The sequence below is a fragment of the Neolamprologus multifasciatus genome, chromosome 9 (genome assembly GCF_963576455.1).
Source record: "Neolamprologus multifasciatus chromosome 9, fNeoMul1.2, whole genome shotgun sequence".
Taxonomy (NCBI): domain Eukaryota; kingdom Metazoa; phylum Chordata; class Actinopteri; order Cichliformes; family Cichlidae; genus Neolamprologus; species Neolamprologus multifasciatus.
The window spans coordinates 16,625,117-16,643,993 of NC_140447.1; the positions used below are offsets into that span (position 1 = coordinate 16,625,117).

General features: G+C 42.1%; 1 protein-coding gene across 1 annotated transcript; it reads right to left on the reverse strand.

Annotated features, from left to right (window-relative positions):
- Nucleotides 1–1,332: 1,332 nt before the first annotated feature.
- Nucleotides 1,333–18,317, reverse strand: LOC146511324 (cysteine-rich secretory protein LCCL domain-containing 1-like). Its single transcript, XM_085172200.1, has 15 exons — nt 17,965–18,317; nt 17,048–17,418; nt 10,454–10,572; nt 8,736–8,868; nt 8,523–8,638; nt 8,274–8,374; nt 7,993–8,187; nt 7,290–7,350; nt 7,137–7,203; nt 6,804–6,934; nt 6,653–6,696; nt 6,484–6,556; nt 6,329–6,404; nt 6,066–6,199; nt 1,333–3,077 (listed from the first exon to the last, which is right to left on the reverse strand). The coding sequence occupies exons 2-15, from the start codon at nt 17,306–17,308 to the stop codon at nt 3,026–3,028; spliced, it is 1,563 nt and encodes a 520-aa protein (XP_085028326.1). The 5' UTR covers nt 17,309–17,418; nt 17,965–18,317; the 3' UTR covers nt 1,333–3,025.
- Nucleotides 18,318–18,877: the final 560 nt, after the last annotated feature.

An 18,877-nucleotide genomic window follows, 5' to 3' on the forward strand; every position in this document is an offset into this window, starting at 1 on the left:
CTAATGCATCCTCGGCTGTCTGGTGGGTCCAGTGGGCAGTCTCGGTGGGTTGCATGTGAAAGCACACAATAATCCATCACTTTTAACTAATGTGTTACACCTCTTCTTTAATTATTTGAAGACACAGAGGATTTTCTTTTAAATAAATAGGCTAACTGTCCAACAAAGCCTTTCATGAAAGTTACATCTTCAGAAAACTTACCCACGGTTGGGACTGCAGCGTCATCACATCATTAAGATGTTCAGACCGTTGTCTCAAACCTTCAGGCTATCTCTTCCCCATTTTTCCCTCCCTTTCACCATCCTGCTCACCCTCTTACTTTTCATTCTTCCAAGCCTCTGAATGCCACCTATCACTCCATCCCACTGTGAATTTTGACACCTGTCTGATGTATGGCTCTCTTTTCTGCATCAGTCTCTCTACTGCCCCTTTAGCTGTGGAGCTCGGCCAATCAGGCAAGCGATCAAGATTAATCAAAACATGATGTGTTTATGTGTTAACACTGCAGCAAGCATCGATATAAATATGAATAGAGCAATGGTTTGTCAGAGTAAAGATAAATAATGCCATTATGTAAAACTCAATACACAGTGGCTTATGCACAATCCATGTGTACACATCTATACACGGTATACACTGGCTGCTTAGATTTAAATGTGAGCAGATGTAGTATATGTTTCAGTGCTATTTTACTCTATTTGTTCTCTAGTTCTGGAGCAATTATATGGTCTAAATGAAGTTACAAACATGAATCGGCCTCCTCTAAATGTTTTCACTGTTAGTTTTTGTGAGGGTCTGCCTGTATTTTTCTATTTGTACACTGACATTTTCTAATTTACACAGATATGTAATTATGAATCCTACGATTAGACCTGCGGGCACAGAGACAATTAATTGAACATAAATCCATGTATACTGTGTCACATTGGTGGCTGTACATTAAGGCCATAAAATTTAGTATCACTTGTCTGGGGAGTAACAAAGACTGACGGCTTAATTCAAGACCTATTGCGGCCCTCGAGACATCATAACACTGCCAGACATGGATATGGTGAAATCTATTATTGACTGGCCATTTTGTTCGACTGTTGCTCCTAAGTGAATGAGGAGCGATAGCTTCTCTCCCTGGTGGCAGACACTGAGGAGGTATTCCAAAACAAGTCTGAACAATTTCTAATTTTTCAAAAATATATTTTCATTTACAATTTTAGGGCAGTGGATCAAAAGTTTATTCCATATTATTTGGGTAATTTGGGTTGGGTGAACCTACTATGTGCAGTCAACAGGTATATACACCTGCTCATTAATGTAATGAATTAGCTCTATTCATTTATGCATGTAGACACGGTTAGGGCGACCCAGTGACGTTCAAATCAAGCATCAGAATGAAGAAAAGGGATTTCAGTGACTTTTAATGTGTCATGGTTGTTGGTGCATGATGGACTCAGGTGTTGGTCTGAATGTTTCAGAAACTGCTAAGAACAAGAAACTGAGGATACACTTTAAACAGGCTGTGATATTTGGATGGTGGGCTCTGAATTTGGTGTAAACACCATGAAAACATCCAGTTCAGACTGGTGGTGGTGTGATGGTGTGGGGGATTTTTCTCAACCAAATGAGAATCACTTAAATATAAGAGTCTGAGTATTTTAGCTGACCGTTTCCAGCCCTTTGTGACCACAGTGTACCCATTTTCTCCTTCCAGCAGGATAACACACCATGGCACATCATCTCAAACTGGATTCTTGAACATGACAATGATTTCACGGTATTCAAATGGCATCCATCATAACCAGATCTCAATCCACTAGAGCACCTTTGGGATGTTGGGAAACAGGAGATTTGCATCATGGATGCACAGATAAAACATTAGCAGCTGCTGCGTCATGCTATCGTGTCAATATGGACCAAAAACTCTGAGGATTGTTTCCAACACCTTGTTGAGTGGAGTCAGTTTTGAAGGCAAATGGGGTCCAGCTCAGTACAATCAAGGTGCAACTAATGAAATAGCAAGTGAGAGTATATAAATGTATAATGCGAACAGCTTTTTAAATCAAGTTAACTTTAACAGACTTAAAATGGAAGAAGAAAGTGGCTAATAAAAATGTGTGGTCATTCTGTTGTTTTATTGCAAAATGAACTTTTCCTAACAATCCCAAGTTAGGAAAATCTATATGCAAGGAAAACAGAGATGAGAATAGAGTTGCTTGCCCTTTGTAACGACTACAGCTTAAAAGAAAGCATATTTTATACTGCACGACATACTGTATGAGATTTTTAAGATGTATTTTTGTTTCTCTGAATCAGTGTCAAAAACTATTACTAATTGGGCATCATTTTTCTTTGGAGCAACGACATCCAGTAAAATAAAATTCTAAATAAAAGGTGAATGGTGAACCCCGGAGAGATGAGCATACTTCCCGACCTGCAGGCAGTATGAACTAAACCACATTTTCTGGAAAATTACAAAGAAATTTATCGAACAGGTGATCACAGGAACAATACTTAAAACATATAGCAGCATCCTTTACAAGTTATAATGATATAGTGTCTAACCATACAAAAATAAATGAATAACAAATTTCCCCAATCCAAAAGTACAAAATGTAGCAAAAGCACCAATAAATGTGCCAGACTTAATATAAAAGTGATATTATCTCTGAAGTGCCATTATAAGGTCATATAATACATTTCTATAATTAATATTCATACACAGATATTTGCTACAAAGGCAATACAAGTGTAATACTATATTAACAAATTTGTACAACAAAGTAATCAGCAATATTTACAGTTTTTAACATTTTCTGCTAAAGCTGACAAAAACTCATGGTTCTCATTGCGTGCATGTCAAGTTTCTTTTTTGTTGCTGGGCGTCCGTTGCCATAGTGACAACCTCTAACCCGTGTAGTGTAGCAAAGCCAGAAACATTTCAGTCATTGAGTTTGACAACATGGCTTGATTACCACCTTTTCAACAGCACAAGTGCGATTTTCTGTTTGGTGAAGCTGCCCTCTGGGGCTCTCAAATCACAGCGAACACCCGGAACGCCTTCCCTCCGGGAGGGTTTTGAAGGCTGCAGGGAAGGAGAACAACAAGAGGGAGAGTGAGTCTGGGTGCTGCATGTGTCAGATACAGAACATGTGCCAGCCTACATGACAGACACACACAAACAGAAAAACGACTGGTTTTGTGGAGAAATGTCCGTGGCGGTGTGCTGTCTGACACTGATGACAGACGGGACACAAACAGATGGAGGCTGAAGTTCAGTGAAAAAAAAAAAAAAAAGACAGGTAAACCACCCATTAATACACAAACACAAGGAACTTCATGTGGTCACCCAGCAAAGACAGACATGTTGTAAAGGTAAGGGAGACAGATAAGTGATGGGCAGACGTCAGGTATCTTAGCAGAGTGACAAAGATAAATTAAGTGGCGACAGGCATGGTAAGAGCAAGGAGATGAAAAGGAGGAGGAAAGGGCTTTGAATGAATGAGGCTGCGAATGCAAGTCTCCCCTCTACATAGGTCATGGGAAGTGTAGTGATTCTGCAGACCTCAGTAGGTGCAATTTAATTTCTCTTAAAAACTGGAACAGACTACACTGTATCTAGGTCACTTTGAAGAGTGGCTGGTATGAACCTGTGGCCTTAATATTGTTGCAAGGTGGTGCAGCATAAATTCAACACAAGCTTTCACCTTATTAGCATAGCAATACCTTGGCTTGCAGGAGAATTTAATAACAGCAATCTCTAATTTTATATCAGAGACACTTTGAGTCTTCAGACTCAAAGATCACGTCTGCTGATTCTTCTACATTCAGAAGACAGCGTTACACAGCACAGATTTGAATTTGTTTGAGTACTTTATAGGCCGCTTTAAGCTTCTTAACATTCCAACAGCCACCGTAAAAACCAGTGATATCTCTTGTTTCCTACTCTGTGTTAGCACATGGCACCAAACAAGGTAATCTACTCTCAACCCTCTTCGTCGGATTAGACAAATGAAAAATGTCGGGGCAGTATAAGCAGATGTACACCCCTATGTCGACGATGAAGTGCTCTATTTGCAAACTAGCTGAGGCGTTTCATCTTATGTATATTGCTGTCCTTGGCCGTGGCATTGTTAAAGCTGGAGAAGCTGTTACATATACATGACCAGCTGTTACATCCAAGCACTCGCCAAGTGGGTTCACAGTGCTGATTAAACCAATCAGAGCCATGTAAATGGATGTGTATTTTCCAGTATACCAGAGTTTTGAATCTGGCATCTGTGGTGACATTCCCCTGCTGGCACTCCAGTAGAGATGAATTTTGTATTATCAAAAAATAACTGGTTTGCCAAAACTAAAGAAGGGAGAAACCACAGAGCAGGATGGAGAAGAATATATCAGCTAGGCGTGTGGTAGAAACCAAAGAAAAGGAAAGTTTCTGGTGCTCTAGACAGAAAAGGAACTTGTTCAGAGAAAGAATTACAGTCTAAAAAAGATGTTAATAATAAGTTATTAACTATTGTCAGCCGTGTTTATGTAATTATTCTTGCTGCCAGAAGGGGGAGACAAAAACAGACGCTAGATGTTCTTTATATGCTAAAGATTTCAGCTTCTTACTATTGCTGGTTGCTAATGCGGATGTAAGCATTAGCAACCAGCATTGTGGGTGAACAAAAGATTACAAACAGGCCATTCCAGCCCATTGTTAGCTGACTGCCAAGCAATGTGACGGCATTATAACATATCACACCTAATTTAACTTTTATGGATATAAATATGATGTTTTTGTTATGAAATTAAAATGACACAATGTTTTTACAAGATTTTATCGTTGCATAATTGCTGAAACTGATATTTTCGTTAATTGCTAGGCAACATGATGATGTCATAATATTTGATATAGGTAAGAACCTTCAGAGGACTAAGATAAACCTGTGTGCAAAGTTTGGTCGCTCAACTCCTGTCGGTTCAAGAGGAGTTGAGAGACAAAGAAACAAACACAGACAGAAATTTCTTTGCAGATATTTGATGTCTGTGCTACATATATTTCATCTATTTAGCTTTTGTGATGCTGGCTACTTTTCAGCTGTATTATATTTAATAAATATTCAGCAACACAGCAACTTCAAATGCAGCAAGTCAGCTTGTCGGTGATGACGACTTCTCTTTCTATACCATGTAGCAAATTAGAGCAATCGAACGCCATTTCACAGATTAATTTAGATTACAAGTGACCGTACAAGTAACCAGATACGTTTCTACCAAACAAATGAGATGTTTTACACATAAATCCTTCATAAATCCTTGCAGCTTCTTTCCTCAACCTGATTTGCATTAATTCATCCACTTTCCTGTTAGGACCAAGCAAAAAATTGTCTAAAATCTGATTCAGTATTGACCCCCTTTGAGATAAATGGTAACAAGACCCTTTTTCCTCAGTTACATTAACTTTTAGTTAATGTAACTGAGGAATGTTAATGTTTAGTCATTAACTTTTTATTTCTGTCCTTTTTCATTTTTCTGTTTAACTATATTAAGCTTTAAATCCTTGTCTATTGGTCGTCCTTTTTGACCTACTACCAGAAAGCAAACCACGTCTAGAACTACACGAAGATGCACTCCTCTTGTGTACACTAATTGCCAAGCAATTCATTATTTTAAACTACAAGAATGCAAATGACTCTACCACGTGCTCTGCATATAGGATGTAACTGCCTGCATCTTGAAATGATTAGGTCCACAAGGAGAGGAGAGTGGATACCTGAGAGGCATTGATTTCTTACTGCTCCACTCTGGGTGCAAGTGCATTAACCTCTTCACTTTCCTGTCATGTGTTAAGGCTGAATGCTGACACAGGACCAATAAACCCCCCAAACAATATATCTATATTGGTATTATAAAACAGAGATAGGATACTGTTATGCATTATTTATCTTGTCCTTCTTTTATTGTGTATATATATAACTATTTTCCATCTATCTATCTATCTATCTATCTATACATACATATATATTTATTTATTTTATTATTTATTTTCCCCTCTTATAAGATTGTGAGGTTAGTCATCCAATACCTCTCTGAGGAAATGCCATTCTGGTACGAGGCGATGTAGTGTTTTCGCTTGTCCACTGGCATCACATCAATGTAACCACCCACATCGTTCCTGATCACTCCGGCGTGGACCGCCGCTCGACATATACTGGACTTCTACAGGAGCATGCAAGAGGAAGGCAAACATGTCAGAAATGTTCATTCATTTCTGTCTCTAAAATGCTGACAGCCCAAAGTAGTGTGAATTAGTGTCTGACAAGTTCAGCTTCAAAAACAAGAACTTACATCAGAGTATATTCTGGTACCGATCACTCTGGATATGTGAGGATTCTCTTCTACGCAGTTTCTCGGGCAGTATAACCTAAGACGAATGATGAACAGACATGATGCTAGGCAGCTCTGATAACCAGAGAGAGTGTGCGATACAGGGAGGTGCATACCTTGGACAGTGTTTTACAGGCCTTTCGTATGGACACAGTTGTGCAACTGTGGTTTCACATGTGATGGCTTTGACTGTAAGAAGGAAACACAGCGAGTGTCGGCAAAGCCCATAATGAGAAGCTGGAAACAAATGACAACATATCTACATGCACAGCGCGACAGACTAACCTGTCACTCTGGAGACTGTGAAGGAGTTAGCACTTTGATATTTTCTGTCAAGGGGAAAATGAATACAGCAACATTAGATGTTATTATTTCTATTCACTTTCATTATATTTAACTATCAGTTGTCATTGGTGTAAATTCATTGCCGTCTCACCCAAGTGACTGGACGCCATTCTTGTAGGATTTGATAAAAAAGTCCTTTCTTCCTTGCCTTGTTACATCCATCCATCCTCCATCATTATCTATGACACCAGCATGCAGACCAGCTCTGCACACACTGGATTGCTGCAATAAAAGAGATACAAAGAGAAACCATTTATACTGTATTTAGTAAGGAATGTGGATAAATAAGCACTAAGACGTATCCTCAAAGTATAAAATATCTTTTTCCCCAAAGCTTCATCTTGCACACCTCATGAAAAAACACTGAAGCGTCCAAATCTTTTTTAATCTTCCCTCAGAGTACACTAGCTACATGTGCACTCACCATTTCATAGTACACTGTGCCAACTACTTTTCCTGTAGCATCTAGGCATCCAGCTGGGCACTCGTATCTGTGTGTCAATGCAAAAATAACCATGTGAATATGTGAACTGTACATTCTGCACCGCACCCTATTAATGCTTCACCATCACTGTACCTATTGCATGTTGTTCCTTTGCACTGATCCCGAAGCTTAGTGTCACAGGTCACTAGCTGGGCTGTAACACATAAACACAGAGGTCTTTGAGTTCTCCTGCAGGAAACAGCATGTGTGAACTAGCGGCTCTGATGCAGATGACTAGTTCCTAAAAGACTCAAGTGGCGACGCTTCAAGAATAAAAGACAAGAATTCAGGTTCAGGGTGGTCAGCAAAACTAGAGGATGTGTCTCATCTTACAAGCACAGGCCCTAATGTGCTGCAGAGAGGAAGCCATTTAAAAACCACAGCGAGCCGCTCTCACCCCTCAACCCTTCTCAGCAAGCCAAAAACAAACACACACTCAGGGGCTCATGCTAAAATAGATCTCCCCTCTCTGCTCCAAAGAGTGACTTGCAATATTGAGTAGACTCCATAAAGTGCAAGGGTTAATCAGGGAGATGACAGATAAGGACTATACAGCATCAAAGCAATTTAAGATAAATTGCAAGAAAATTATTTAAGGTCAAAGTCTGCTTTTTGCACTTATTATTCAGCATCGCTAGCTCAATACTGAGCAAGCAGCTAGAGGTTTCTTTTCCTTTTGCAGCACATATTGTCCTCCACTTCCACTCTCTGTGCCTCCCAGACCTAAAACCATATTGTACACCCCCCATTTCGAGAGGAAACTAGATCCAAAATAAACAGTCAAATGGCAGCTTACACATCTGCTGTGTGTTGACCATTTCATTCTTCTGCAGGTCCTCTGCGGGGGGCTGCGTAGGGGCTGGAGCGGGGAAACTGGGAGGCTGAGGTCTGGAGGCCCGAGCCCGGGGATTTGTGGTACGGGGGACCTCTGGTTCAATAAAGTTGTTCTCTTCAGTTTCCTCTTGCAGTGGATATGAATTGTCATCTTGCCCTTAAATAAAACAGAAATCAAGGCATGATAATGAGTTATTTTCATCAACCTCTGTCTCCCTCTCTCTATGTGTGGCTTTTTCTTACCTTTGTAGCAGAGGTTGTCTTTGCATCCTCCTCCATAGCTGGGGGGACAAGAAGAGCACGGGGTCCCATGTTTGTAAGGTGCATGGCCCCACCAGTTTCCCCTGTGCACATGAAACATCAAACAAAAACTACTGAACACAGACAAACCAGAACTGCTTCAACTACAAGCGATCCCTGTGATGTCACATCAAAACAGCCTGACACTATAATTGACTCTTCACAGTGCTGGTACACAACATATCTGCTTACTTCGGTGAATAGTTGCAGACAAGATAGACGGCTTTGGCCCAGATCTGCCCCCACACGTTCATGTTGTAACACATGTTGATCGCACAGCCAATTCGACTGCTGGTAGCCCAGACAAGCTACAAAAGAAGGACAATACGGAGAAGCAGAAACAGATGACTTAGATGTTCTCATTGCACCTTTGTAAGGTTTCCAGAAGTCGTGATCCATAGCTACCTGTGTGTAATGTGTGCAAACTGGGCCAGAGCACTTGAAGGGACAGTAGGGATTACATTCTTGAGGGTAAGGGAAGGAGTAGTCTTTCACTTCATCATACCAAGCCTGAACATGGGACGTGGGTGGACGATACCTGGAGAGATCAGTAAGCACATCTATGATTATAATGTTCCAAGCAACATATCTTGTGTCTTATGAGTCCTTTGGTGTAGATGTTGGCATTAAGCTCTTCACTGCTCACTACAACTGTCTTTTTAAGTCTTGTAATATACTGTATAAGCTGTCAGTGCTCGGATATTCAGTTATGTCATATATATATATATATATATATATATATATATATATATATATATATATATATATATATATATATATATATATATATATATATATATATATATATATAGAGCCGAGCATTAGATAAGGAGTGCTTGATTTGTTTTGACACAAGCACACTTGATAAACCAATGTAATGCCACCTATAGTTATCATCCACTGGCAAACAAAGTGCTCTAACTGAAAATCAACATTTGTGCTCAGTAACCAAGGACACTGATCTGGCACCAGGTGTTGCCAGTTAATCTGATTAGAATTAAGCAGACATCTCGACTGTGGAGTGATATGATTAGATGCAGAACAAGCATCTCTTGTGTGAAGCAGCGCTGTTTTCTGAAGCTCTGCAGGCGACTGAGTGAAATAAAGGAGCAAAGAAATCTGTGTTAAGTCTGAGTCCACTCGCATATATGCCACAGTGTGTGTTTGACGTCTCATTCGCAGCAGGTAAATGCCAGTCATGGGTAACATATTGTACACTCGCCGGCCACCTTATTACTTGCGAATGTTCAAGTGCTTGTTAATGCAAATGTCTTATCTCCCAATCAGAATAGAGAAACAGGGTGATTTAAGAGACGTTGGATGTGGCATGGTTTTCCGTGTCAGACAGGCTGCTTGGAATATTTCAGAAATTGCTGATCTACTGGAATTTTCCAACACAACCCTATCTCTAGGGTTTGCAAAGAAAGGTCCAAAAACCAGAAAATATCCAGTGAGCGGCAGTTCTCTGTTCAAAAATGCCTGTTTGATGCCAGGGGTCAGAAAAGAGCAGCCAGGATGCTTTGAGCTGACAGGAATGCAACAGTAACTCAAATAACCACCTGTTACCAACATCGTAGGCAGAGCAGCATCTCTGAACGCACAGCATATCAAAACCTTGAAGCAGATGGGCTACAACAGTAGAGGACCACACTGGGTGCCACCCCTGTCAGCTAAGAACAGGAAACAGAGGCTACAATTCACACAGGCTCGCCAAAATTGATGGTGACCTGATAAGTCTTGATTTCTGGTGTTAACTGGTGGTGTAAATAAGACAAAAGCATAGAGCCGTCCTTGCTTCTATCAACAGTTCAGTCTGCTGGTGGTGTAATGTTGCGTTGATATTTTCCTTTGACACTTCGAGCCCTTTAGTATCAACTGAACGTTCTTTAAATGTCAGCCTGCCTGAGTACTGTTGCTGACCATCCGTTTAAACACGAGAGTGACTTCATTGTATCCAAACAGCCTCGATCATCACCAGATTTTTATACTACAGCTTACTTGGTCACTTAAAGTACAACAGAGCACTTTGAAAACCTTTTGAAGTGTCCAAACTTATTTAATGTTAGTGTTTGATAGCATAAAAGTCTACATGCATAAACTGTCTGTAATAACAGATCATTTACCTTCCCCAGTGTGCCCCCAGATTCTGCCCAATCTGCGGCAGCAAGCCGGCGGGACCGTGCTCCCACAGACACGTCTCTGCCCACTCCTCTGCAGTACGTTCCAACTCTGTGTCCCACACCTGCACGAGGCGAGATGGAGAAATGAGTTTCCTGGATTATAAAAGTAACAAAATGGTGATAAAATGCATATAAACCAGTTCAATGTGTTATAGGGTAAAGGAGCTTAGAGAAACACTGCTCTGTGGTCAGTAACATGAGGGGAAATAGCACACCATTTCAACCTATGATGATAAGGAAGAGAAACTAGGAGCTGCTGCTGCTGCAGTAAAGCTTTTTGCCTTTCCTACTTCGACTCAGCTGACTTTTCTTGGAAGTTGGAAGTTTTGGAAGTCGTGGAAGTTTTTAAAAAAAGGGTTTTTTTTAGTAATAACTTCCATATGTCTCTAGTGAGATGACTGGGTGCATGCTTTTGTTTCACTTTCCCTCTGTGAGTTGCCCTCTCAGTCAAGTTTAGCTCTGGTTGGATACTAAGGGATCGTATTCCCATTCTGGGGTTTTCTGGGAATGCAAAGAGTGTCCTTCCTCCCTGCTGACCTATATTCTACTATAAAAATGCTAGAAAAACACCAACTGTACTTCCTCTGAAGGACGGCGTGTGTTCGTTTACTCCCAGTTCCAGTGTGGGATGACTTATATAACAGGTTTCTGCCAGAAAGTCAATTAGTTGATGTGCGTTAGTGGGTGTGAGCGCGTGTATTAGTAGTATATGGGTGAAGCTGTCAGAAATATTTGCATTTCACACATTGGGGCCTGGAATTCAGCTTACCTTCACTGAAATATCATCCACTAACCATACTAAAATAACCTCCATCAACTTCCACCAACCACCTCCACTGTCCGTCCCTCTAGAAACAACTGCCCCGCACACCTACTTAGCAACAGGATGTCTGGCAGTGCTGCAAATTAACTCTTAACTCCGAGCAGTTTCTTCAGCTGTTTCTTCCCGTTAAATGCGTTTGTTAAAAATCAGCGACGCCAACGTAATACTGCAGAGCGGAATGTCAGTTTTTAAAACAGAGCCTTGTGGGAAGGTTACATAACTGAACAAACACATAAAAATTCATCGTCAATAGAAGGATGCAGAGTTACAGCAACCTCTCCTGCAGTTGCCTGTGGTCGTTCCTGTACAATAAGGTCAGATGTTGAGTGACAGATGCGGGGCTAAAACAGGAATGAGAATTTGTTTACCTGAAACCCTATCTGCGCTCAGACGTGACCTCTGCTTGCAGTGAGCCGCAAATAAATGTCGGTGTTGCCTTATCTGTTGCGTATCCCTTTTTTTGGCAGGATAATGGAGACCAGTCATCTCTAGTTTGATTTATATCTGCATATTTTCCCTTTGATGCTTCTCAAAGAATGACATCCTTGTGCAAAAAAACCAGACTGATAAGCAGACTGAAATGCAGTATGCAGTGCTAAATTGGTGGTTCTGTGTCTTAAAACATTTTACTGTAACAGCAACTACAATAGGCTTCAAGCCTGAAAAAGAACCCAAAATTCTGGCTGCAGCTTCTCGGAGCTCTTGGAGATTACAGTTTGTATCACAGAGACGTGATGTGCGATGATCTCGAGGCACGTCTTAAATAATGATAAAATTAGCGGCACCGTCCAGCTGAGAAACTCATTCCACTGTCCTGAAAAGTTGCATTTAAAGCAGGTTGAGAAAGTGTTGACCGAGACATATTTTTCAGCTGTTGAGTCTGTACAGAGTACAGCTGGCTTGTCAAGCTGCTGCTGTTTGCACAGTTCGCCCAGCAGGGGAGGCCTTGTAACCGCGAACCACCCCACCCACCACCCACCACCCACTTCGACCACAGTTCCGCGGGGCCGTAAAGAAAAACACCTCCTCTGCTTGAGTCTTTCAGCGCCGTGCACACTGCATTGTTTATTTCGCTTAACACTTCATTTGTGGCAGTTTTTTTTTTTTCTGATTCTATTCCAAAGGCCCAGAGGGCTACTTCCTTTGCAAGTGTGGGTTTCCTGCTCATAATCAATGGTGCATGCTGAATAATACTGAAAATCAGGGAACAGACATGGGAATTGGGATACCAAAGCTGGGGAAATGAAAACAGAAGGCGTGATATGATTTGGTGAGAACAATGGGATGCAAATAGGTAACTTAATTTACAGCAATACAAATCTTAACGGTATAGCAACAATAGTCAACAACAAGGGAAAAATAATAAGACAAATTAAAGGAAAGATGTGTATCCTCAGTTTGTGTAAATGTGTCTCTGCTCATTTTTATACCCATGCCATTCTTTATTCTATCACACATTACTGAGTCGTCATTGGAGTCAATGGTCCGAAAAGTTTTATGATGACATTCCCCGAAATATTTATGAAAAGTGAAATTGCAACCCATTCATAGTGAGCATTTGCAGGAAGAGCAATGTTTATAATCTTGGCATTATATTAAGCAAGTGTACTGAGAGCTTTGGACTCCCACAGCAATATATGCAGCTTGAGATGGCGTGCAATTATTCATGCAGTGCATTCTAGCTCCCACCAGCTCATATCAAAGTTCCCGGGGCTGACCACTGTTTGAATGTTGTCGCCGAGCAAACACCATTATCTCCCTATTATTGTGCTGTAACAGGGGGCATGGTTTGAGCAACAATGCAAAGCAAATCATTGCTGGGTGAGAAAATCGCATTTGCAAAATTACAGAAGGAGTTAACGCAGCCAGTGTTTTGCAGATTAACCAAATGACAGGAAGCCGTTTCAACAGACGGAATTGCGAGCTGGCCAAACCGTAGCTCGAAACGCATGACAGGCGTTGGAGGAGGCAGTGAGGGATGACTTTCAGAGGTTCTACAGACTTTTTAAAAAAGGCTGATAAGTCAGGACTGGATGGAAGGCCAAAGTGTTTTAAGTCAGCGTAGGGGAATGTTGGCCTCAGTTCATGGCATTGTCTAGAGGATAAAAGAGCACTTGGATGACCTCCGTAAATCCCCCCACCCCCCAAAAAACATCCTCTGAACAGGTGGTTTGAAGGATGTGCCAATAAGCGTAACGGCTCAAGTTTCACAAAAAGGAATCGGAAAGTATTTTCAATAGGTCAGGGAATGCCAAAGACGCCGGCGGGCACGCCGGTGCAGCCCCCTCTAGCTTCTGCCCGGTGGCTACTGGGTGACCCCTCATCTGGGGATCCTCAGCCCTTCCCATGAAGGTGGCACGGATGCCCCTCCGGTGGTCCTCCTTGGGCTCTTGCACTCTGGGGCCTCTGGATGTCTGGGGCCTGGATCTCCTCCATGCCTGCTTCATGCCCTGGGGGACAGGGCTATGGCTCTCTACATCCTCTAGCAGACCATTACATGGGGAAACCATTTGAATACAAGCGCGCCGATCCACACAGGTGTGCACATGGGTGTTCACTGTTCGTAGACTTAAATCACACCTTTCTTGGCTGCTACTTCAAAGCACATTGTGCGCTGTCTGTCCTGCGTGCTGCACAACAACATTCAATATTTAGTATTTACTGCTGTTTACACTTAGCTAGATTAATGCGATGGTGTTGTGTATAGTATGTTGCATTGTTTTGTTTTTTTTGCTTGTTTTCTATTCTTTTTCTCTCAACAGGTGATCCCGGAGATATTTTTTCTTCCCCCCTTTCTCACTGTCCCTCTCCCCTTCTGTTTTTCTTTTCCTTCCTCTTTCTTTCTCCCTTTCCTATCCCTCACTCATGTCTGTAACAACTGAAAATAAAATAAATAATAAAAACAAAGGTCGATCAAATGGACCAATACGGCAATGCCATGATGATCCATTTGGCAAAATAAATCCATTGGGTATCCTTGTTGGTCTTCAGACAACAATTCTGACGGCTAAAGAACCAAATGGGACAGGCGGAAAAAAAAAAAGGGAATGCCAAAGACAATCAAACACAGGGGATGCTCTCCAAACCTGTCTATCTCTGTCACCAAACAGTGCCACTGCAGGCTGTGGTCATAGCTCCTTAAATGTTTTTATAGACAATGCTATTTGGACTCCAACAAGAGTGCCACTTGTTTTCGGCAACCAGTGCAGGTGAGGTCCTAAGAGAGCATATTTTCTGTTATTTTGTCTTTTAGGCTTTGCAGGAGTTTAATTATAAGTAATTCAGGGTGGATTGTTCCAAATTATTGTACATAGGATTTACTGGATGTGCTTTAAGCAGCTCTGGCAGATGCTCTCTTCCCCACGCCTTGTGATTGAGCAAACCTGTAATAAAAAAAAAAAAAAAAAAAAAAAAAACAGACACACACACACACTGGAGGGAATTCATCTCCGGGCTGGTGTATGACTTCTGAACCATCCAGTGCAAGAAACCTTGCATCAGATGCTCGTCCATATAGCCGTAGACATTAACCCAGTGAAAATGTATTATCCTGATTTTTTTTTTTAATTGTTTTGTTATTGTGCTTCTTTGGTTTTTTAAACACATTACGCATCAATGATTTAAAAGGCTCGACATTTGGCAATAGAGCTCTTGATTCATCCGTTCATTTATCATCCATTGCTAACATCACTGTAACCTCAGACCTGAGCGCAGACCAGCAGAGCCAAGTTAAACATCAAGGCAGGTGGGGCTCTTTCTCCCAGGATGCCATTTGTTTGTCTTACAGGGCTTCAAACGCTGACACGTCTCTGTTTATACCTGCAGGGTCAACATTTGAGTGAGCGGCAGAAACACAGTCCTCCTACCGAAGCTTTGTGGACCGCTACAGAGTGTGAATGCTTATCCGGGGAATTTTTTGGGCCTCTGTCTTGGATAATGACAGAATGGGAACGGAGCCACAGGGATAAGGGAGAGGGGAGGCAGAAAGAGAGAGAGAGGGAGGGCAAGAAAAAGAAGCCGATAACTGGGAGGAAAGAGGGGGATTTGAATTGATGTTATCTCTGAGTCTCTGTCATGATTGCCACAGAGGGTCACTCGGGTTGTGGTTTAATACAATGGCAGACAATAACAGAGCTGATGGGCAAATGGTTATGTGTGCGGATGTCTGTTGTGTGTGTGTGTGTGTGTGTGTGTCTGCATGCCTGAGTGTGTCAGGAGAGCAGGAGAGCATGTCTATGAAGTCTTCCAGTACAGTGAAGCTGTGAGGTTTCTGAAAGGTGACAGCAGTTCAACACGGACCAAAGGAAAATCGGAGGAATACGGAGCACCCTTTTAAAAATAAAGCGCTAAAAATCACCAAAAGACCTGCTCTACATATGACCTGAACAGCTTTTGTCTGAAACACACTGACATCTACAAAACTGCACATGAGATTTCAGTACCTATTCTTGCATGCTGCCGTCTCTCCTAACTGCGTGCCCCTTTTTTTTTTTTTTCCTTTTTTCCTTTTTGCTCATTTCCTCTTTTCTCATCTTCACTTCAGTTACTTTGACACCTGTTTTGCGATGCTTTCTCTCCCTCCATCTGTCTCACGCTGCCTCCTCTTCCCATTTAAAAAACTCTTTTATGAGGTTTTTTTTTTTTTTACACCTCTATTTCACTTCATCTTGCATTTCTTGCTAACTTTCATTCCCCTTCACCTCACGTACTCTTGTTGCTTGCCTTTCCATATTTCACCCCTGGGTGCCCCTGCAGCTAAGAAAAAAAAAAAACAGCCAAGTGTAACAGGAGACAGTAGAAAAGAGCTGTGTGCTGCTGGCTCAGCATTTCTCCACTAGCGTGGGCCTTAACCAAAAGCCAGCTAGGCTGAGCGTCTCACATACACATACCTATAACACACACACACACACACACACACACACTAGAGGTCCTCAAGTCCAACCTCTCAATTATACAATTACACAGTCCAGCAACTGCCCCCAGCAGGAACTGTTTATTTGCCTTTACCACAGAATAATACTGCCTTTTGTTCCATAGCTCTTTAAGCGTGGATGAAAAGATGATAAAATCTCATTACTTTCTGCACATTGCATTGATTTTTACCCTTTTAACTATTGCAGGCTATGTGCTGTAGGGGTCAAGCTGCGCCTACACACGTAGTGCTTCTGGAAAAGTTTCAGATTTGTGGATTGCTAAGTTTCAGAAGGTGTGCTATCCCCCGTGTGTGTTTAGTGAGGGGAGTGGGGGCAGGGGCAGCTGGTAAATCGAGCCCCGGTGCCGTGCTCAGATTCTAATTGCACTGTGAAAAGTGATCTGGCACTGTACATACACGTGATGGCCAAAGGATAAAGTCAAACAAATCTCTTACCATGAGTAAAAGAAAACAACAGAAAAAAAAAAAACATTGGAGAAATGTGATCATTGGCAAGGTGGTGAGAATTCTTCGCTTCTGGCAAAAATGACCAAAGTCACGTGGGTACAAAGTTAAGCGTGTGTGTGTCTCTTTGTGTTTGGGCTCATGTGTGAGGGTGCTTAGATGCTGGCATGCTGCAAGTGTGAGCCAAGTGGGACAAACGCCAGGCAGTCTGGTGACTGGGTCATTTCACTAAGCTATATGGGCCACAAATGTGCAAGAGTTCAGAAAAGGGTCAAAACATGCCTTAACTTCATGAACTATGAATCACTGAAGACGCACAGACAACACCTCCACCTACCATGTACTCCATGTTGGAAGCAGGAGGGTAAACTTGGCCTCTGAGCTTGTTGTGAAGGTCCAGGATGAGCTGAGCGTCGCTATCAGTAATGGCCCTCTTCCCCCTCTGTTTGGCCTCCCACCAGTCGCCGTCCTCGTCCAGATACTTGTCCAAAATCTGCTCCCAGCCTGTGGAGTTTGGAAGCATCACCATGGACGTCGTCGTCTGGAGCAGCAGGAGCAAGGACACGCCTCTCAGCCGGTGCAGGGACCCAAGCCTCATCCTTGGACACGCTGGTGATAACGATAAACTCGAGCAGGATGGATAGGGTTGAAAAATGTTTTTGTGCCAGCACAGACACACTTTGTCTACAATGTCAGCTGACAAGGACCCTGAAGGAGAGAGAGGGGGAGAGAAAGAAATGATAATTGGAAGCTTTGCAGTTGGAGTCCTGTATCAAATTTGCTGAATAACTTGGGTCAATATTGAACTTGGTGAGGACAGTGTGTTGGCTTGCAGGCACTTAGTCTGGTGCGCTGCCACAGGTAAGCTAATGGGGTTCACTGAGGGTAAGCTGGCAGGCTGGGAATGACTAGTTTGGATTAAGCCTGGATTAAAGAAATCAATTTTTACAACTTTCCCCCTAAATCCAAACAATAAAAGGGAAGCTTTAGAAGGAAAGAACACAGCATTACAAATCACAGTAAACAGCACAGCTGCAATGAATGCAGTTAAGGGTACAGGATGGTGAATAATGTAGCTTTTGCTTTTACCAAGCCTGTATAAACACAGGCTCTCGCTGAAAGTGTGTGTGCAAGCAAGGATGCTGACAGAAGCTGATATAACGAGCCAATATCTAATGGAAAATGTGAACAGTAATGCATATTAAAACAGAAATGGAGTGGTGTGATTTAGTGCAGACTTTGGAAATAATTTACCTTTAATGAATTGGAATGAAGCCCACTCCTCGGGTTCTGACAGAGATCTGGCTGTGATGAAACTTGTGCAGCAAGAATTAGGGAAAAAATCCGCCTTCAGTTTGTGTTGCAGAGCTCAGGTGGAGCGGTGTGATGATTGTCGCTGGCTGCCATAGCACGTAAATCAAAGATGTGATGTGGTAGCTTCATTCGGTTTTCATCAGTTTGGGGGGGGAAAGAGAAGAAGAAGAAAAAGGAGGTCGGTCTTTCTTCTTTCAGGATTTTTGCACCAAAGCCGCCAAAGCATCACTTATCCACATTTTATCCTAAACTTGGCTGGGCTTCCAGAGAGCCGCCCCTGGCCACGCCTCTCCTAACTTTGGAAACAGCCCACACCGCCTCATGGCGAGACCTCTGTGCGCTTCCGGGGCAGTGCGTGCATATTTCTTTCTCCAGTGATGCGCACAGAAAGTAAACTTAATACTATGAGACTCTAAAACGCACAAAATGATTTCAGATGAACGTTTTCTTTATATTTATTGATTTTGACAATGAGTTTATAATGATCGTGACGTCATTTATTAGTTATACCACCTGATCTTTGATTGGCTCGTCATTAGCGTTTTGTGATTTCAGCCTGGGAAGTGATTTTGTTCAAAACCGCATTAACTTACATCAGATCTACCTCATCTTTGGGCCTCATTTCTCAGGTCTGGCTGTTCACAGGTGGCTCTCTGTCTTCTTCTTCTTTTTTTTTCTTTTTCTGAGGTGGTGGGGGGGTTATAACTAGAAAGCCAAGCCGCGAACTTGTCGTCACTGTTTCCCCGCTCTCTCCTGCAACACAGACTGAATTCCATAATGGAAACAGGCACGTTTTGTCTTTTGTCATCTGGTCATTTTTTTTACTGGTAGCTATGGCACATGTGGAAACAGT